A 21675-nucleotide genomic window follows, 5' to 3' on the forward strand; every position below is an offset into this window, starting at 1 on the left:
CATATAGTAACGGTATTTTTTTATTATGTGAGAATTTGAACTTAGTGTTGTATGTGCTAAACAGCTTGCTGGGAAATGTTTTCCTGCCTGTCCTATATAGTTAATCGCAGTTTGAGAGTTTTAATCTTGAAGGTCATATTTCTGTTGGCTGTCGCTTTGACCAAACAAGTGGCTGAACTTCATGGTTTACAGGCAGATTTCTTATCTCTCTTTTTCAAGAGACGTATAAGTCTTGATTGCTGGAGTTATTGTGAAGCGAGCAGTAAGAAGGTGGAGGGAGGGGTGGGAAGACACTCACTCCAAGACCAGCACCCTGTAGATGCCATTTTAGAAAGCAAATACTGTACCTTGCAATTGCAGCACGAGAGCATCAGGGAGGGTGTTTTGCTTGGGTTTTGTTTGTTTGAGGAGCTGATAAACTCTAAGTGAAGTGTGCTAGCGATAGCAAGAGGTCTTCCCGTGGCAAAACATGCTTATAAACCAGGCGTTATTAGCTTGAGGTCTCTCTCGTGGTGTACAGGACTCTCTCCACTTGTTCCTGTAGAATGAAAACAGCACAACTTCCATGCCAAAGAGACTCAATAAGTACCTTCTAGTAAAGCTAGTTTAAAAAACCCTGGACATTCTTGACTGATCTAGTACTGTTTGCCTAAGTAATGCAAACTTGTCCCTTTTGTTTGAAACCTCTACCATATTTTAAAGCAATTCCATTTATAATAATTTGTGAAGTGTCTGTGATTGTTATATCCAGCTCTCTTCGTTTGTGAAGAGCATTTCTTGGATAGTCTTTTTTTTTTTCCCCTCCTTGTTTTCTTCCTCAGTACAGATCTGAAAATAATGAGGTAACTTCACAGTTTTATGAATAAGGGCCGTAATGAGACTGAAGTGTGTATGTTGATTAAAGGAAAAAAAATTTGAAATTTCTGTGAAACAGCAGAGAACTGACTGCTTAAGGCCATGACTGCATTCTGCAGGTCAATCAAATGAAAAAGTTACTTTACATTTTTTGGTTGCAGGCGTTTTTGCCTTGGCTAAAGCAAATGTCATTCAAATAGTCTGTATAGTTATAACTTTGGAAAAACAAAATAATGATGCAGACATGCTTTTTAGCTAGTCATATAGCCGGTTTCTGTTTGGTTTCCAGTTTCCCCTCTAAGTACTAAGAATGTATATTTAATCCATAATTGAAAAGAAAAATGTGCCGGAAAAAGATATACATGATAGCTATTCAAGATACACATATTTTAACATGTACTTATTTGTCTTAATTAAAGCATAGCTTCAGAAGCAGCATTACAACACCGTCTATTTTAATGGAAAATCCTTCGTAGAAAGCATGTTGGAAAGCTTCAGATACATAGATGTGCATGATAAAACGGTGGTGCACTGCCTGTTCCCCAGTGATCAAGAGGTTAACCTTAATTCATCTCTTCCCCTCCCTTAAACAGGTTCCGTGAGGAGGGCTGCAAATTACTGCTCGGAGGACACAGCAGGGAGATTAGCTGTAGGGAGGGAAGGGAGGACTCCCCGCTCCGGCTCCTAGGAACCTCACCTGGAGAGAGCATTTCCTTTTCTACTTAAGCTAACCTATTATGCCTTCTTGTCGCGAATGTTATTCCTTGAGGAAAAGTCCTCGCCGGCTCTTATCGCGCAATCTGCTGAATCATTCCAGGTGTGCGGTAGAAGAGACGAGAGCAATAAGGCTGTAGCAAGAGGGGGGCATAAAACCCCGTAGGCTTTGGCCGGAGACGGGAATCCCGGTGTGGTACTGGGATCGTGTGGGGCTCCTTCACCCACCGAGGGGAAGGAGGATTCCCCTGTTTCCCTCTTGTTCACACTGGCCTGAGGAAGAGCTACAACATTGCCCCTTGTTTCCTAAGATGCCCTCAAGGTACAGAACTGTATACATACTGCTGTCCATACGATGCTGTCTGACAGTATTCGCGGGGCAAACGCAGACCACACCTTTCTGACACGGAGAAATTCCAATGCTGCCTTTTCCCCCTGGGACAAAAAAAGTCTTCTCCTTCCCAAACTTCAAGCATCTATGACTGATCTGTTGTTGGAATTGTTAACAGATGAAAAGGGGGAAACCTCACCAGTAATGGGAAAAATACAGAAACCATTCTATATGGAATCAGTCTTCTACTTTGCAACTGAAATAAAATTGGGGTATTTTGTTGTTTTGCATACCTAAAAATAATCACCAAATCTGGTTTTGTAGGTGTTTTTAAACACTTTAAAACGTGTTAGAAGAAAATGTGTGCAGATAGAATCACTTTCTCATGGTGTACAGCATTATTTTATGGTTGGACTTGATGATCTTTGAGGTCTCTTCCAACCGTAATGATTCTATGATTATCACATAGCGGTTATCTACATCCAGTATGAGAGAGGCATTAGCCCAATGCAGAATTTCCCATTGGGATTAGCCTTTGCCAGTGCAATGTTGTATATGTTCTCAGAAAGCTGCTGATGGATGGCTTGTTTCCTCTTGCTTCTGTGGAATTCCCAAGGATTGCAAGCAAGAGGATATATACAGCCTTCCACAGTATCTCCATCTCGTGTAGGTATTTGCTGTAATGGCCAGGAGATGGTGTATGGTCTCTGGGTCAGAAGAAGGTGCCCGTCTGTGTCTTTACAAATGGAAGGAGCTGTTTGTTGTTCAGCAAGCCCTCAGCCCCCCGCAGTGATGGGCTCGGTATGCCACGGTACAGCCTCCTGGGTTAACGGTAAAGGTGAGGTGCCGCATCCACGCTGCTCCCTTCCTACTCTGCTGCATCTCTAGGTGATACTCAGGTGGTGCCTTCTAGAGCACGTTTAGAGGTAATTTTTGCTTGTGAATGTTACTCTTTTGCCCCTTGTTTTACCTCATTGACCCAGTCTTCTTCACCACAGGATCTTCGGAAAACTCTCAGGAGTCTGTGCTAATACTGGGCTGTGGGAGTTAAGAGGCAAAGCATTGTCATCCCCTACCTTTTTCGGTCCCTGGGGACTCATGACGGTTTAGCATGACTCAACTTCAGAGAACTGTACTGGGGGGCCTGTGAGGACAAAACACAAGGCAAACGTCTACAAGGACCTCTGAAGTCTTGTGAGATTTGGGATTAGTCTTTTCTGTAGGGGATTTTGAGGTTCCTACCAATGTTATTGGGGCTAGCATTTATCTATGTTGTGGCTGGTATCTTTCAAAGGAGCGATTTGTTATGATCTACAGTACCTTCAGCTCCCATCAGGTTCAGGTAGATGCGATGGGACTCAACACGGAACGTAACACTTGCTGAAGGTTTTAAACAACGAAGAAGGTTAAGAGTAGTCGCTGCCCTACTTCATAGTTCTGCAATCTAAGTATGACCGTATCACGTTTCCCCATGAAGGTTTGGCATCGCTTCTGATGAGAATTGAAGGACTCCACCTGCCCATTAACAAAACTTGATGCAGCTCTTAAATTGTCTTCAGCAAGTGACGTGTTTCCTTTCTCTTGCAGGTATCAGAGATTTGAGAAAGCGTTTCTGCTAGCTGTTGACATCGGTGCTCGGGACCTGTTTATGGTGAGTCATTTCTGGAGACAGAGCCTGGTGTCAGGACAGTAGTTGGCAGCTTTTGCGCACATTTAAATGGATCCGTGACTTTTGCAGTCTTAGAGTAGTTCTGTCTTCAGTATGTGTCTACCTGGTTTGCCCTTTGCCATCATGAATCTGTTCAATAGGAACTGAGTATCTTTAGAGTCATTGACATTTTCCGTAGCGTGGCCTAAAGGCTATTCTTTATTTTCCAGGAATTAACATAAATGTTTTTGAACTTTCCCCTTCTTCATCTATCCCGATGTGAGTGAATGTCATCTTTCACTCTAATAAGCTTACACATTTCTAATCCATTCCTTTAAGAAGTACAACTGCTGAGTCCTGGACAGAAGAGCTGGCCATATCCTGGGGATCCTGAATGCTCTTAGTTTGTCTCTTAGGGTTTTGTGAAAAGTGACAAATTATGAACGCTTCTACAGGTACTTTTAAAACAACAAAGCTCAGCAGCATCAACACAAGGGTTTTTACATTTCATGCACTCTCTGCCCCCTCCCATTTAATTAGCTACAAAAGTAAAATTAACCAGCTCTTAAAAGGTCCTGTGTGAGCTCTGCAGGAGGCTCTTGTTTTATGAGATCTTGCACCACAATGTCACAGTGAGGTCAGATGGACAAAGCCAATCGTGCTTTCCTCGTCTCTCAGCATGTTGCTGCTCCACAGCTGATTTCATTGTTTTCAAAGAAACAATAGGAAAGGGGCTTGTTGAAAAAAAGGCCCTTTGAATGATTCGTTTGCTTGACTCTTTTGCATAATGAAGACATTCTGTTGTTTAAATTAAGCTTTGACACTAGATGTTAATATCATTTATCCCATTAAGTCACTTGCCCTGCTAGTTTGATCTTGATATTTAAATTGTATGTTAAATTACACAATTAAATCCTGCTTTCATGGGTTATGAAAATTCCCTTCTAATTATATAAAAAGTTGTGTGAACCTTTTGATGTTTTTTTCACGGCTCTAATCATCTGGCTTGTTCCATCTAATTAGAAAGATGTGAATACTGCGATAAACTTTTCTAAGTATGCTTCAAAAGAATGTGATGGAAATGTCAGGCTTTTAGGAAATTCATTACATGTTTTATGTTTACTCTCCTCGATTTTTCCTCTCTTTAGCTCATCTTTTTCCTTTTCTCTTTATTAAATGTAACTTCTCCAGTACAAATTTTATACCTAATCAAGCTAAGCGCTGCTGCAGCCAGATATAAGATTCAGACTGTAACACGTCTGTAGCAGGTTACAGCTTTTTTGGGGGGGGGTCTCTCCCACCGTACAGATCATAAATTCTCCCGGAGTAATTTCAGCCCTTCTGGCAGAACAAATGACCCAGCATTTGGCCTGCCATCTCAAGGGCCCTCTCTCGTATGGCAGAGAGCAGTTCCTACGTGATCTTTTCCTCATCCCTCCGCTGACAGCAGGGCCGAGGGAGCATCTCAGGCCCAGGGTGGGGAACACCAGCGTTGGGGCAAGGGATGGGTACAGAGCTGCTAACGAGAGAGAGGGACCGTCAGTACCTGGCTCCGCAAGCGGTAACGTGTCCTCCTCTCAACACAAAGGTTCTCCAGCTGTCTTCAAGAGGAGTTTCGATGTTCACGGAGAAATTAGCTCCATCCTTCCCTACTCTTCTTTGTTTTCCCTTTCCTCTCTCAACACCTACTCTCCATTTCCCATCTCACCAGTGCTTTTAAGCGTAAATATATATTTCCACATAGTTCTTTCTGGCTTACGTTACTGTGAGATCAAAACCAGTTCTGTATTGTCCTCGTTCTGCTTGCATTGCCTTTGAGGTTCCTCATTGTTTCCCCTAAATTATGCGACAGGCAGCACACACACCTGCCTCTTCGAATCCTCTGTTAACTCGCCGCCTCCTCTGGGGAAATGTCCTTTTGCTCATTCGTCTCCTAAGTAAGGTACTAATGAACAAACTTTGCAATAAGCTAACAGTGGCGCTGCTGCAAGGCTACTAAGGACAGGACTCAAGAAGTTTAAAGGTGCATAGGTCATAAAAAGTATTTATTTGTGCCACGGTAATTTCTAGGGAATTGGGCTTCATTGCGCTAAATACTGTGTGAAAATTGGATAACCTGTTCCCTGAAAGCTTACAGTCTTTCTAAGTATTAGTAAAACAATACTATTGCTAAGCAATGTTTGTGCATCCATCACTTCTGCTTAGCACTGAATAACTTGTATATATTGTTTATATAGGTCAAAATGCAATTAATAACATCCAACTTGACTTTACCTGTATTTAAAACATTTATAATTATGTGCAGTACGAATAACTAATATATAGGTTAATTATTTGTACTGTTGTTTTACAGACCAACCAAATCCATTTATAAAACCTCAGATGGCTCTAGGAGTCACGTCGCCTTATTCCCAGTTAATTTAATGGGATTTAAAGACTAAATGGTAGACTAAAGAAAGATATCTGATGACATAAGCAAAATGAGAAAGAAAAAAAATCTATTTATTAGAGGAGAACAGAGAAGGAACAAAAAAAGGAAAAGGATAGAGAGGAGCAGATATAACAGAGGCTGAGGAAGATCCAAACGTTGAATACCCGTCTTCGGAGACTTCTAAGGAGAATTTATCCCGAGCATCTCTTTCACCAAACAGGGCTCTGCAGCATTCCTGTTATTTGTTTTGAGATTGCAAAGAAGTTTGAAAGAATGCTATCTGAGGGCTAATTTCTTTCATAGAAATGAAAAGGGGGGAAAAAAAAAAGAGGCTTAAAAGTTAGTCCTGTAGCTATAGCGTCACTAATATGATGCCATAACAAGACACATGTACACTGCTGTGTCTCTCCATAAGCTTTACCCTCACGTCACATCTAAGTCCATCAATTATTATCATCTCCTACAAAGTTCAATAAAAAAATAAAACTGAAAAGGACATAATATCTTGATCAACAGCTACATTTATTGGACAGTGACTGATCCAATCTGTGACAGAAAAGATCAAGCAATAGAAGGGTTGTTAGCTTGAAATCCTTTTGTAGTATGCTCCAGCTCTCAGCTGCTGAAAATTCAAAAGGCCATCCCACGTACCAAAGGTAGCAAAAAATGCAAGGAAAAGACACTTTAATAAAACTGTCAGATCTTGGGCGATACACTGATGAGGAAAGTGCATGTTTCCAAGAAACGTTGGAATTTTGCCCAGAAATACCCTATAGACAAGTGCACATCAGTGTTTCAAATGCCTTCTGCTCACCGAGGGCCAGCTCTGTGAGTCACAAAGATGAGGGTAAAAAGGAAGTAGTCCAAAAAGTAATCAAACTGGTAAATGATAAAATACAGCTCTTTCAGTGAACTCCTGGTAAGCAGCTGGAAATTGTTTTTATTGTCACCATTGTTTTTGAGAGGGACGTGATCTTTAGACTGATAAGGTCTCAGATAATTGTGTGAAAAATTCTGTAATGAATATTCAGCTAATTTAATTCTTTTTTTTTCCTGTCCTTCTTTGAGGCACTTTGTAATCCACTGTTTCTTCTTTATCTTTTATTTATTTTCTAGTTTTATTCTACTCAGTTATAAATTCTTAGAAAATTCCGATTTTGCTAGCTTATTTAAATGAGGAACACCTAAATTTGATCTGCAATTGTCCAGTTGGGAGTTTTTATATCTGTAATCTTTACTTTCTAAAACTTGTTTCGAGATAGAGATAAGAGCTACTTTTTTTTTTTTTTTTAATTCTTTGTGACAGCAAGTTGAGGAACCACGAAGAAAGCCATTTACCAGCCTATTGCTATATCTTTATTTCTTACAAGGCCCCTGTTAGTTAGCAATGGATATGTAGCATCTTTACATTTCTTTACTCAAAACAGAAAACATGGGCAAAACCAAGACCTGAAAGCAACAGATGTTTTGATGCACACAGCATGCACAACCTCTTCACTGAAAGAACATTGTCATTTTCTGCAGTCGTTTCCATCCCCTCCCCAAGTTTATTATTTAAAATGGCATTGAAGTGTACAACACTTCTCTTAGTTTAAACTACAAAAAGACAGTCATTAAGCGTAGTCAGAATATATTTTAAATTAGTGAACACAATCTGCCTATACATTCAAATCTTTGTAAGTTCAGACTTGTTCAAGAGCCCTTAGGTTTTCTTTTGTTATCTAAATAAGCTGACAATATCTACTGTTTTAATCTTCGTAGAAGTCATACCTTGCTACTCAGGCCCTTCTCTCCTGACAGCCGTGTTAGACCTACAAAGAGAGGAAGTACAGAGTTCGCAACAAGTTCGTAACTCATTACTTTGCTCCAAGACACTTGCACTGTCTTTTGAGTCACACCTGTGTTTGTAATTAGAAAACGTTGCCGTCTCCTGCAGACTGTTGGGACCCTGCAAGTCAGTACCAGGTTTTCCTGTGTAATCAGTCTCGGTTTCCCTAACAGTCTCAGTTTGCTTCTTATTTTTGTTTTAATTTTTTTTAATCATTATTATTAAATGAGGGGGTAAGAAAAGCGGCATCTTTTTCTCCTAACACTACTACTTTCACTTTTTTCATCTCGCTTCTCTTTCTAGAGTAAGGTTGCTTTTTCCTGTAAGAGTTTCCATCATGTTGATGAAGGTGGCAATAAACTCACACTGAGAAGGACAGTTTCACCTGGAATATTCCGCATTAGTGAGAATGTAGTTGCTTTTATGGTATGCAGAGGTCAATATTTCCAGCAAATATTTTTCCTTTTCCCTTTAAATTCCTGCATGGAGATAGATTGCAAAACAATGGCCAGGAATAACTTAAATCTTTGGATACCAAATGGCATCTTCGGTAAAGAAGTGGGGGAAAAAACTGTTCTTGGGTTTCCCTCGCTTCCTGTGTCACAGTTCATGCACGGAGCAGCCTGTGGCCAAAGGAGAGGGGGGCTAATTGTCTCTTTATTAATGGTCACGGACAAAACTTTACTTCAAGGGCCAAAACCAAGGACAGCGAGACTGCAATTTGTCAGCAGAAATATTTCCAACTTTTTTGGAAAGCGCCTTGTAGTCCAAGAGTGGCTCCGGGCTCCCGGCGCCCGTGGCGGGGGTGAGGTGCCCGGGCCGCACGCCGCCTGTGTGGGTGTTAAAGCCACCGTGCAACCATTGATGCTCGTGTGACCTCCGATATCAGCACAGGGAGGACTACTGTCACCTTACTCAAGGAGCAGTAAGTGTAACATGACAACCGCCAAACAAAAATTAGTGCCAAAAGAGCTTTACCCCAAAACTCACGTACTAGGTGGAAACCTGAGCACGCTTCAAGTAGGGGCTGTCGGCCACAAGAGTTCCAGTAAGTACTTCAGATCTGGTTTACACAGAGCCACCTCCTATCAACCTTCTTTTAATTCATGTTGCACCACAGAAGTTACCTTAAAAGCAGAGAGATTGGTTTCTTCCATAGACTGAGTCAATAGCTTCACTTTTATCAGTGCACGATTGGTCAGTGTTTTATTCATTGCTGTATTCAACAGCACAAGTAAGATAATAAATTTGCATTGGGAGGGAATGAAAATGTAATGGTAGGTTCATCAGTTCCATCTGTGTTTGTGATCTAAATAATAAAAGAACGTCTTTCTTTCAAAATCCCTTTTGTTACTCCTCTGAGATTCATTTTAGATTAATCTTTTTTTTCTTTTCTCTTTTATTTCCAAAGGACATCCATTACCTTGCACTAGATAAGGGTGAATTGGCACTGGCTGAAGTGGCAAAGAAAAAGGCTAATGACATTGATGCCGAATCAATAACTACTAGAATTGGTAAGAATTAATGGTGTTTAAAAAGCCCTTTTTGTTTTAATCGATACCTGTCCTGTACAACACCGTGTTATATTTGTAGGGGGGTTATTGTTTCGATTGCGTTGTTTTCTCTGAAAGCAAGACAGTATTTTTATTCCTAACTAAAGAGGCAGGCTTGTAAGAATAACGTAGCTTTGCCTTTCAGTACCCACCTGAGGATTGTGTCAACGCAATAGCTACGAAGCAAAAAAGATTTATGCTATGGGTATATAGAAAAGTTCAGGCTGTACAAACTGAACTGAGTGCAAGAGGTAAGGGACTGAATCTGAAAATCTGTTCGTACCAGCGTTAACGGCCAGGTATGGCAATCTCATTCACCTCTAAATATTGGCTCGTGCACACTGTGCCGATAACTGGAGTCGCATCACGAATGCTTTGGCAGCGTTCGGATGAAACATTTACTGATGTGAACACAAGCTCAGATCCTGGCTTTAAAGTAACAGCTTTGCGTGCAGTGGGATTCTTGCCGTTCCATAAGGAACATCAATGCAAAAATTGCAGGGTTAGACTAGTGGCTCAAACACGGACAACTTTTCAGGCAGGGGAAGTCATAACTCACTCGCTTTCTCCTTGTGTTTCCTCTGAATTGTCATGAAGAGATGTCTGCAAACACGTAGACCGTTCTGATTTCGGGCCTATAGCATGAACCAAGCAGAAGGGGTCTCAGTCTGGGTGGCTGCCCCCCTGCAGAGAGAAAGTAAGCAAAGAGAAAAAAAAGAGCACAAAATGTTTGTATAAAATATGCACAGTGCTGTTTTGATTATTCTACTGCATCTTTGAATACTAGAGGAAATCACTGAGCTTTTGTCCTTGTCCCAGGCCCAGAAGTAGAATATAATCAAGACACAGAAGGAGTCACCAAACCTTTGAGATCTTGGGTAACATAGGATTCTTTTAGAACTGTCCATCTTGGTGTTTACCCACAGCATACAAGCAAATGCCATTCAAATATACAGAAGTGCAGAGAGGCAGTATGTGCGTTTATGTGGCTATTTCTAGATGTTGTATAAATCCATGACTTTCAAGGCTATGCAGTACAGTATCACCTCCTTCCGTCTCCAGCAGAGTAGAAATCAAGCAGTGCCGATCCTGAACTCTTTTCTTTAGGGTCTTTCATTTTCAAGCTTAAGTCACTTCAAGCATTTTTTGCACCACCACTGGGCCTTTGGGCAAGCCCTTTCAGAACTAGAATTGCCAAAAATTACGTTTGTTTAGGTCATCTGTTACTGGGCACTCTTCAAAGTGTACAGTGACATCTCCCTTGCTTTCTGTTCTCTTACTTCTTAGGTAGTGGTCCTCTGCACCTAATAGAACTAAGATACCTAAGGCTTGTATCTGATCACTAGGCGTTCTCTTACACTTAATCCAGAAAATCTAAGCCTTAATCTGTGTCTTCATTTAATTCCTTGCAAACTATTGCTCTTACTAGATCTCTGAAGTTAGGCTATCTTTAAGTTTACTGAGAGCCTTTTGTAGTGTTGTAAAGATAGGTGCAAAGAGAGGGGTAGGGAAGAAACCCGAGGTGATCACAAATGTCTGTCTTGGATACCAGATGTAATACGCGTGTTACCACAGTTCAGTTATCAATGTGCAGGCACAGAGTCTTCCCCTCCCTCAGAGCAGTCCTACAGCTACCTCTGTAATGCCCCGTAAGCATAAATTATTAAAGTCATTTTATATGATAAAGTCTTTAAAGTGTTCTTATTTGCTGAATAATTAACTATCAGGATGATGTCAAATACTTTTCAATGCCCCTGGGACAAACTGTCACTGAGCTTCAGTCTATAAGCAGTAATGAGTTTGCATCCAATTAATTTTATATGAAAATAAGCAGGAATCTCCCGTGAGTTTGTTTCACTGCAGATTAGATCTCACCTTAAACATGTGAAATCTCAGCCACAGGTTTTGTTTTATTATACTTTGTTCCAGTGTCCTTTCTTGATGATGTTTTTATTTCATAAACCGTTGTTAGCAAAAAAGGTATCATGAGGCATGAACTTTGTGGACCCAGTGGAAACAAAAGATAACAAGTGCTTTATGTGTGAATTACTGTGTTTAACATTTTGAGAGGGGAGGAAAAAACTCATGCCAGAGCCAGAAGCTTTGAAATGCAGTTTCAAACAAGTCTCTGTCCCCTAACTGTCTCCTAAGCCCAGTCCTCTTCATCTAGTCCCTGTTCCCTGAGACTTTCAGCCGCTCGGTTGCCCAGTGGTGACACTTCCCAGATCAACCCCCAAACTTCTGGAGCAACCGCTTCAGGCTTCTACAAGAAGGCAGCAACCCAAGCAAACAGAGGCAGCAAGGTGCAATCACTGCTAGTGATCCCAAGTTATACTGAACATCTCTAGATAATATCTGGCCTCTCTACAGCGTATTTCGTATATATGTTACAGTATAATATTTGGTCCTAAATACTACTAATGTGAACCGTTCTCGTATATCAACATCTGATGATATTTCCTGAGCAAGCCCGTCCCCAAAACTCGGCTCAACACTACTTGAAAACAACATGAGTCAGTGCTCCTGGCTGATTCCCAAGCCCTTGAGAGCACTCCATCTAGCCCCAGAAATGTTTAATTTGTCAAGATATTTCTGTGTACAGGGCTCACTTCAAACATAATATATTTCAAACTCAGACTTTGGGAAAAGTTTCAGGTTCCTACAAATAATGTAGAATGACAACAGAATTTCACCTGAAATTTAAAGATGTCATCCAGAGTTCTGTAATCATTGGTAGATTCCTCACATATATCAAGATTTGTGTCAAGAAAAAAACAAAAATAGATTGATTATTTTAAAATGTTCTGAACTTTAGCTCTTCTGGGTTTGTCACATGGTTATGGTTTGCTATACACTGTTTTGAAGAAGCCACCCTCAAAGCTAAGAATGTCTGGGTGCACGTGGTAAAAACACAGGTAGACCTTCAGAGCGTAGTAGCTTGATGAGGATATTGCTGAGCAAGATGAAGCGTCAAGTGAGCTTGCTGCTATTCCCTGCTATGGTTTTGGCAAAGTCAGATATTTTGTTCAACTGATTAAAATCTTCTAAAGAAAATTATTCTCATATGATTTTATGTTTGACTGCCTGTGAAAATGCATCTTGAGGCATGCGAAGATTGAAGTAAGGGTACTGTACATCTCAGAGACGGCATTAGCTGTCTCTCTCTTTCCCCACTCCCATTTGATCAGCAGACCAGTGGCCATAGATATTGTGATTTCCTCTGCCAAGTATTTAATTAGTTCTGTAGTAGATCTACGAGTTCCCTAACGAGGTCAGGGCGTTCTCATTTAGCCTTGCCTAAAATGTATGCTGTGCCCCTAATTTCCCTTGATTAAAAGAGAGAGGACTTTCTTCAATATTGACAATGTTTGTAGGTTACTAAAAAATTTCTGTTTATGGGTGTAACCTCGCATATACGCTCCTGGAACAATATTGTCCGTGGTGGAAGAGTGCATCTGTTCAGTGCTGTGAACTGTAGGTTGCTAATGTAAAACTTGAGTTGCAAAGAACTGACATGGCACAGCCTGTTAAGAAATGCCGCAACTAATAATGCTCACGGAGGTGAAGGACTCAGCCTTTCAGACATCATTGCTCAATGAATATCCAACGAAGAGCATATGTAGTCAGTGTCAGAAAGTTTCCCAAGGCCAACTTCCAACAAATTACATTAGGGCCTCGCAAGGTGATTTTAACCTTCAAATCGATAGCTTTCACCCAAAAGGGATTCGTGTTGTGACAAGACAGGTAACTGCTGCATAGTTGAAAGGCAAATTGGGAAGCCTTGTATTTCTACTTAGAATTAAACACAGAATATTAGTAACACTAAATGTTTAGGCAACATTTCTAACAGAGGTATCTTACTAAAAACACTGCTGTTGAGGTAATTGCGTTGTTCTGAAATGCTGGATGGGACTGGCTAACATTTTGGTGGTTCAGTAATGTTTCATGAAAGCGCTTGAGCTTTTTCCGCTTAAAATAGAATTTTAAAACATTTCTGGAAGTATTCCGTAATGTTCGCAAGTGAGACAGGAATTCTTATCAGTTCTCACAAAGACTGAGGTCCGATTTCCCACACTGTTCATAAAATGACATTCAAAATGTAGGGGCCCTAAATGTCTCACCCTACTGGCAAGGAATGTCACCAGTTTGAACCTTAAGTGGAAGATTTATGAATTTCTTCTTATTTCTGTGATGGCATTTTACACTGAATGGCTTACATGTTCTTTGTGATCATTAATAATGACACGTGCTGTAGCGTTTTGTCTTCCATACAGTGTGTCTGAGATAACAGTCTGGTCTTGCACACAGTCTGCTACCTCCAAACTGCTTGTTATTTACTCAGATCTTCCCCTATTCCTGACGGTCTTGGCGAGCATCCTTCCATTTTAAGACCACGTTTAGAATTGTTCCCCTATTTTTGTAACCTTCTCTGGCCCTGCCTTAGCCTAGTTGATAACATTTGTTCCTCTTCTGATCCATAATGATGGATTGCATCTATCAAGCAATAGACCTCATGTACCCTCTCTGATGCTGATGACAAAGCCTTCTTCGCTTCCTACTCTTCCCTGGCACACGTGTCTTTCTCTTGCTATCAAGTTCCAAGTTAACTGAGAATCTTAGCCTTTTATTTCATGGCATGATTTTTATTTCACTGCGTAACCTGTTTATGGCATGCTTCAAAGGTATTATCCAATACACAGGTGAACTGTGATCTGGAAAGACTCGGGGGACACCTGTTTATGCTACAGTTTATTGGAGCTCTGCTCCCTTCACTGTAAGTGTTAGATCTCCTATTTATTTATTTAGATTTTCAGTTTAAGTCAATCAAAACCTCTGGAATCAAATCCTTTGCTTTTATTTTTCTAATAATGTGACTTTTCCCCCAGAGAGTAAGGAAAACATTTTTAATGAAAAATGTTTTTTAAGTATGATTGGCAGTTAACCTATGGCAAGAAATTAGTTTCCACAGGTACTTTCTTAATTTCGTACCACACCAGATGAGTGTCTTTGAAGATCCTTAGTAGTTTGAAATGATTTAACTGTGCTCATGTGTACACTCTCTTGCACTTATCAAGCCACGAGCAGCGTTTGATACAGAGCACGCTAAACACAATGAAAAGATTTCCACCACCTTCGGTGGGCTTGGGATGGGGATTTTAGCAAGTAACAAGCTCATGTGTGGGCCTGGAATTACCAGAACTCCTGCCCTCTGCAAAAAAAAAAACAACAGACAGCGTGGTCTGGAAGGATGCTCTACCTGGTGCGGACTGCTCGAGTCCCCTGGTTTCAAGAGGAGCTGGTGGCACCCCGCGCCACGTCTGTGGCGTGGAACCCTCTTGCAGTGGTAGTTCTCAGTTCACGGCCTGGCATAGCTGCCTCGTTGGGAGTGTAACAATATTTTCCTGTATAACTAAGTGGATCTGCTGAATCTTCTTCTTTATTCTAACGTTTAGCTTTTTGTTAATTACGTTTTAAATTTTCCAACTAGTAGTGAGGATTTTACTCTATTGAGAGGTTACAGGCACTAATTGCTCCCCTCCTTGTGTTCTTTTCAAGAAGTGGGGTCGTTTGTTTTGCTTAAGGTCTATAGTAATGCCAAACTATTTTTGGCTCCACCTCATCTCACCTCTCCGCTTGCTTGTGTCATGATGTCAGTTTTGATCTATACCTTCCCACTGCTAGACAGCTTTGCCTAAAGACATAATCCTCAGCCCCTAATAATTATAAGTACATCAAAGGCTAGCTGGTTTGCTTAGCTGCAGAGGTCTACACAAAGATCGGTGTATCTTCACTTGAAAGAGATTTATCATTTTCTGTCAAGTTTAGAATAATCATGGCATTCCATTTTTTTCCCTTCTTTATCGTGGCATGTTCTTGCCCATTACAGAACCTGATTTAAAAAACACCACTATGTGCCTGAAATGAAGACACTATTCTCCTTAATATTTTAATTTTAGTGATCCTCATATTTTCTAATATCTGTCAGCAATAAAATTATGCCCTATTTACTATAAAAAAGTCTTACCAAGAAGTCGTAGATTAACCAACTTTTGCCTTCATTTTAAATGATCTGTTGAGTAGAAAAAAAAAAAGAAAAATCAGTAACTGGAAGAGCCCGCTTTAGGGAGTTAAATTTTTTGTATCTGTAGCTATGTACTGCGACCGGTTTATAAACAAAGAAATTATGGTATTTCCAAATTCTGGAAACGGAAAGGAGCTGTCTGTGTCTGATCGGATGTATTCTACTAACAATTAGGTTGTTGCAAGGTACGTGAGGTCTCTCATCTCAGATCTCTTCAGTATATTTCCATCTTATCCCTATAGCCTCCAGCAAAGTTGATGCACATAGACAATAGAGAATAGATGACACCAATTACCAGGTAAACAACTTATTTTCTGCGGCAACATATCAAGAAGTAAGTTACAAAAATGAAAACAGTTCACAGAGATATTCCTTGGGTGAGGATGTTACATGATAAAGAACAGTTAAGCGTAAAGGATCTCAAAGGGATGCCCATGGCATGGCATTGAAGTAGAGAGAAGCGAGTCAGTACTCAAGTAGCCATTGACATTATAGCTAGGAATTTAAGTAGGAATTTGACTTCTCAGCACCGACTCCATAGACTGAAGTCAATTTAAATAAAAAGCACACGTAGTTAAAATAACTGTTGAAACAAACTATCAAAGAAATTGATGGATGGAAAGTGTCTTTGCATGGAGTCTAAATGAATACCTTTCTGGGAAATAGGTTTTAGCCAAATACAATTTATGCATTAGTCAAACACAAGTTTTTCTGGCTCGGTGTAGGATACCTGGATGAAATTTAATGGCCTCTAATTCACTGTAGGTCAAACTAGATGATTTACATTATATCATTATAGTATAATATTCATATGTTCTGGATTCCAGTCTTGCCTACAGCTCTGTGAAAAAGCCCCTGGTAAATCTCCCATTAGCTTCAAAAGGCCCACATGTAGGCTAAAAGGCTGCAGTTAAAAGCCACATAATGTATATTCACACATCTCATAGTATGCACGTGTGTGTGTGTGTACATAAGTGGGTGTTATATTTACACATACACAGCCAAAATCTGGCCAGTCATAAAAATAGCTCCAAACCTGAACACAGGCACTAGATTAATTATTACGTATTTATGTTTTGCTTCATGACATCAGCAGCCGCAGAATCCGCTGCTGCTTTTTTTCTGAAAGAACGAGAAATAATCACAGCGGGAGGCGCTTTCATAATTGCTGTAGCTGGCTGAGCGCTGCGTCTCTGGAAGTTCACGGTGTGTCAGAGGCGTGTTTGTCTCGCACACCCTAGAGCCATCCCTGAGCCTCTAGTTTTCCGATAGGGAATTCGCCGATTGCATTTCTACACGCCAAAAAGAGTTGGCAAACGCATATTTGCATGGCAGTTGGTATGTGTTTTGTCCTGTTTGCTCTGCATAACGTAACGTGATGTGACAGGCTGCAATTCATCACATCAGTGGCATGACAGCAGAGGAATTGGAAAAGGGGCGTAATGGTGGGCTGATGCGAGGTGGCCATTTAACGTTCGATTGCAATATTTCAACATTAAGTCTTTTTATAATGGCCTACTGAAGAATTATCACCAAATATTCCCCATGCGGGTGAGTTTTAGAAGTAATGCTCAGATATAGCATAGGCAACATCAGGAGAAGGCTGTAGGTTCCTGCGCTCATAAGGACCAACTCTTGGGAATATGAGAATCTTTGCACATCTGGTTTCTGATCGCACAAACAAACAAAAACGTTGAAGGACTATTTATTTATTGCCTCCTCTTTCACTGCACTCCCCAGCCACGCCACAGGCCCTTAAGTTGGGATACCGTGGAATTGCTCATGGCAAAATCAGAGGTTGAGGCTGTTTTCCTCCAAAGACTCCTGCACAGGAGACTGCTTGACAGTTCACCCCTGAAAAACTCCCGCAACAAAAGCAAAGGTGTTTGATGACCTGATGTTAGTTCTTGTTGAACGCTTTTAGCCTAACAAAACCAAGTTCCCTGTTAAAGTCCTGTCTCGGGGCTGGTGATATTCTAATCAGGATATCGCTGGTGGAAGCCATAGGGAGAAGCTCAGCGGGGCCCGAGAGTAAGCTTCGCACCCATCGCTGTTGTCAGTCTTGCACTTTCTGAAGTGCCAAACTTGGCCAGAAGAAGAAAAGAAATGGGCTGTTTAAGAAAAAGCGTTGGTGAAAAACTGATCAACAGTGCCTAATGCAAGGCAGTAAGTACATCCAGAATTGATGACTTTTTCCTTGCCTCAACATACACGCTGTGTTTCATTTCAGCTATTTGCAATATCTTTTCCCTAAACATCCTTCCTGTTGGTTAGTCTGCACCGAGACTTCTTTTTTACTTTAAAATCTCAGTGCCATGAGACTGCTGCAGCTCCTGAACTCATGCATGAATAATATCTGCCCTTCAATAATATTTTTCATGGCATTCAAGATACCAAAAGTCCTAAATCATCCTAGATGTCAAACTGTAAAATTCAGTCTTAAAAATAGACTGTGAGGCAGCATTGCTTATCTCTGCAAGGCTGATATTATGAAATGGCAAAATATTATGTTATGATGAAAAGATCTCATTAGTAATAGCTTATAAGCATGTATGGTGATCATTGTAATTAGTTGCTTACTGCAGGTACGCTGCTAGTGTCCCACCTTTTCATCTTTATGATAACCAAAGGAGCAACAGCCGCTTGATTTCTGCCTCCTGCCCTCCCAGCCCCGGGCCTTCCCCGGGAGCTCGGGCTCCCTGGCACCCCTGTCCCTGCATCTCCTCTGCATCTCCTCTGCCCTCTGGGAAGGCACAGCTTTCCCCCTCGCTCCTCGCCTGTATTTACAGTGATGCCTTTCCAATGTGTCTGCAAGGCTGCGTGTGATGCCGGGAGGGAGCCTTGCCGTGCCTGACCCCACAGCCCTGTCCGGATGGTGCTCAGCGCTCAGCCCGACGTCTGGTCAGGACGCAGTGGCAGGAGTTACAAGGACTTTCTCGCTGTCCTTCACCAGGGATGGCTCTGAGCGTCGCTTTGAGTCCTTGCATGCCGCAAGATCGGTAAAAAGTCTGGGTATGGTCCTCACGTAAACTGGACCCCATGGATTAACCACTGAACTGATAGTTTAAAAATTTTCACTGTAAAGGAGCACAGAAGACAATATTCTTTCCTGTAGGATTATGTTAAAAACCTATGCATGACTTTAGTTTTTTCGAAAATATGACCTTGTTTCATAACATCTGCTAGCCTATATTTTTTACTATGTGTAACCTACCTTCTGCTACATCTGGCTATGGTTACTCCTATGCCTCTGCTAAATTTAGTCATTTCCTTTGCTAATGTTCTTACTGCTGAAAATCCCCCCCGGAGATATCCAAACAGGCCTGAAGTGCACCAGGTGAAGAGCAGGTTCTGGGGCCGTCGCAGAGACCTTGCCGAACAACCCCAGGACTTGATCTTACGCCACCGGGAAGCGTTGCTGCTCGTGAACCGTCGGGAGCCTTACGGGAGCTCACCCTCTGACTGCGCCGCCTAAGCCACGGGAGGAAGGATTTGGGACCGGGTCTAAACTTCTCCTGAGTCATCATTTGAAGTTCATTGCTAAATTTCACCACACCTCTGCCTAAAGAATACAAACTTTTATTAACCAGATGAAAGACTCTGGCTACGATTAATTATTTATTTTACTACGTAGGATGCGTTGTGGCCAAAGAGAAACAGCCACAAAGTGCTTACCTTAGGCCCTGGCTTTTAGCCACCAAACGGCGAGGTGTTTGGCTCCCGGCCGCGGGTAGGGAGCCCGCGTGGGCACAGTCTGATTGCCCTGTGACTGCGCTGCTCCTGCCTCCTACCTATGTCGGGGAAGAATTAGGACCACAGCACTCCACTCTGATCCCTGTGATAAGCAGCGTTTTAACAGTAAAACATTCTGGAAAATTTCCTGATTTCCTCAAAAATTCCTGAAGGAAGCATGAGCTTTGGTCAATGCCTTATTTTCATATATTCTTATCAAGTACGCTGTGCCAGCCTGTTCCCTTGCGTGGCCGAGAGCTTTGCTGCCCACTCGTCGGGGTCGGGAACAAGACGGCAGGTGAGGGACTGGATGAAATTGGACCTTCCCAGCCATCGCCAACCCACTGGGTGACTTTGGCCAGCTCATTTTAGCCTCCAGCGCTTTTGTTCTCCTTTGGGGACCGCGTGAGCTCCCTGTAGGAGACTGCCCATCCTTTCGGCAGCACCCGAGTCCCCCACCGCAACCCCTCGCCCTCGTCGCACGTCTTCGGCGCAGAGCTCGCCGGCGTCGCGTTGCCAGCGCTGCCGTCCCAGAGCTTAACCGCACAGGCAGGTGAAGTCCCTTTTCAAAGCTCACTTGTTTTCTATAATTCGAAGGAATTTTTACAACATAGGGTAAAAAAGAAAAAAAATCAGCGGTGATAGTCTAGTTCCTATCTGCCATTAGGTGTCAGTGTGACAACAACCATGATACACAAAGGCTACTCCGGGGCGTGCGGGGATACCACCCCATCCTGACCTCATTTTCGACTCCGGGAAAATACAATATACAACGGAGAGGAAGGAGAAGGTTGAAGAAAGCGAGAAACCGTTTATTTCAGGTTTTTTTCCGTCACCTAATTGGAGTGAGTTACTAACAGATAAGTCTGTTTGCATTTCATTCCGTGTGTCTCGGGTTCCCGGTGCTGCCAAGGTGTGAGATTTACAGAGCGGGGACAAGAGCTTCTGCACACACGGATCTGACACCCGATTTGGGGGCAAAACAAACAGTCAGTACTATTAGTAATTTGCAGTCCGCAGGAGGTAAACTACTTTGCCCATATGCAGATGTTAAATTACTCGCCTAAGTTGGTGCCTGCCGATGTTGGTGCTCATAGACGGGTCCTGCACGAGTTGTCTGAAATACTGTATTAGAAAAACAACTAAAAGTTCCACTCGTTCAGAAGAAAAGGATATAAAACCTCAAAACCTAGTTTTAAAGCAAGTATTTCAGTGTCTGAAATACTGCCTTATTTTGGGGTATCAGTGGTATGCGTGATGAAGAAATAGTAAAGATATGATATATATTAAGGATTTTGTAATTGTTTTTGAACAAAGTTTCAGGCACTTCCCAAAGTGAGATGGTAAAGGTAGCAAAGAGTTTTGGGTTACATGGGAGTTTTGAAAGTTAGTACAGTTTTAAAATAAAAACCAGTTTTGGGGGAAAAAATATTTTCAGAAGAAAATTATTTTAAAAAAATATTCTCCAGTTGCCTCTAGTATTGGGAATACTTCAAGTACTTGTAGGATAGCATTTTTTTTTGCCTTATGTTTGGAACTGGAAATGTTTCCACCATTAACTTTAATCAGATTTCGATAGGTCGACGTAATGGCTAAATCGGCTTGGCCTTCACCAGGATCAGAGAATCTGTTGTGCAAAAAAGAACATTTGGAGTCAACTTTGCCTTCCCCTTTTCTCCTTTGAGATTGTGAGCATCGCTTAAATTTGGTGGTGGGTGGGTTTTTTTTTCATGTTGATAGATTAAATCTTGAGTAGCACCATGCCACTGTGATAAGCATCTGAGCATGCTGGCTTTTCTTCTAGCTAACTGCAGTTTTCCAGTAACTGCGTGAAAGAGGAGTGGTTAGTCCTGAGGATGCACTGCGCGTCCCGGTGTAATCCTGGCCAAGGCAGGGGTCCTCGAGCGCCGTCTCTGCTCCTGATCCCCGGGCTGGATAGCTGCAGTTCTCTTTAGGAGAGCAAAGACTTCCCAAATTTGGTAGCCCTGTCCCGCTTCAGGTTAGGAGTGGGGAAAGAAAACTCTCATGTGCCAATTTGACCTTGTCTTTATAATAGATAATTATAGGCATCAGGAATAGAAAAGCTGCCCGATTAAATGGCTCCAGCCACCTGCTAATGCAAGATTGTGAAGTAATCCTTGACCATTTTCATATTAAGAGTTGCCACGATGGTGTTCTTCCACTCCTTGTGCTACTCAGCTTGTCCAGAAAGCTGTCTCCTCTACTTCAGTTTGCTCGCATCCTAACTCTCTTTTGCTTTGTACTATTTTATATAGCAGTGGTTAAACCTTTCTTTATACTGGCACTGGTGGGGGCTTGAAAGTTCCTGCTGTCCTACGCATCTATTTTGACTTCAGAAGGACAAATTGAAGAGCTCCTTATTTTTCCGTGCGGTTTCAGGCCAGGTGGTGGTTCTTGTTTGTGGTACAGAGGGAGCAGATGAAAATGCTGGCTGGGCTAGCAGCTCGAGATGGCCCCAGCGCCGGCCATCGCGGCCGGCT

General features: G+C 41.8%; 1 protein-coding gene across 1 annotated transcript in view; it reads left to right on the forward strand.

The window, feature by feature from the left end:
• Positions 1 to 18917, forward strand: part of WDPCP (WD repeat containing planar cell polarity effector) — a gene marked incomplete at its 5' end in the record, with an annotated part of 41274 nt that extends 22357 nt beyond the window's left edge. The window contains 3 exons of the mRNA XM_009701849.1: positions 3488 to 3551; positions 9219 to 9321; positions 18706 to 18917. Of these exons, the coding sequence (XP_009700151.1) occupies positions 3488 to 3551; positions 9219 to 9321; positions 18706 to 18917 (379 nt within the window). The remainder of the gene's footprint in view (positions 1 to 3487; positions 3552 to 9218; positions 9322 to 18705) is intronic.
• Positions 18918 to 21675: the final 2758 nt, after the last annotated feature.

Source organism: Cariama cristata, unplaced genomic scaffold (genome assembly GCF_000690535.1).
Source record: "Cariama cristata isolate BGI_N322 unplaced genomic scaffold, ASM69053v1 scaffold13920, whole genome shotgun sequence".
Classification (NCBI taxonomy): domain Eukaryota; kingdom Metazoa; phylum Chordata; class Aves; order Cariamiformes; family Cariamidae; genus Cariama; species Cariama cristata.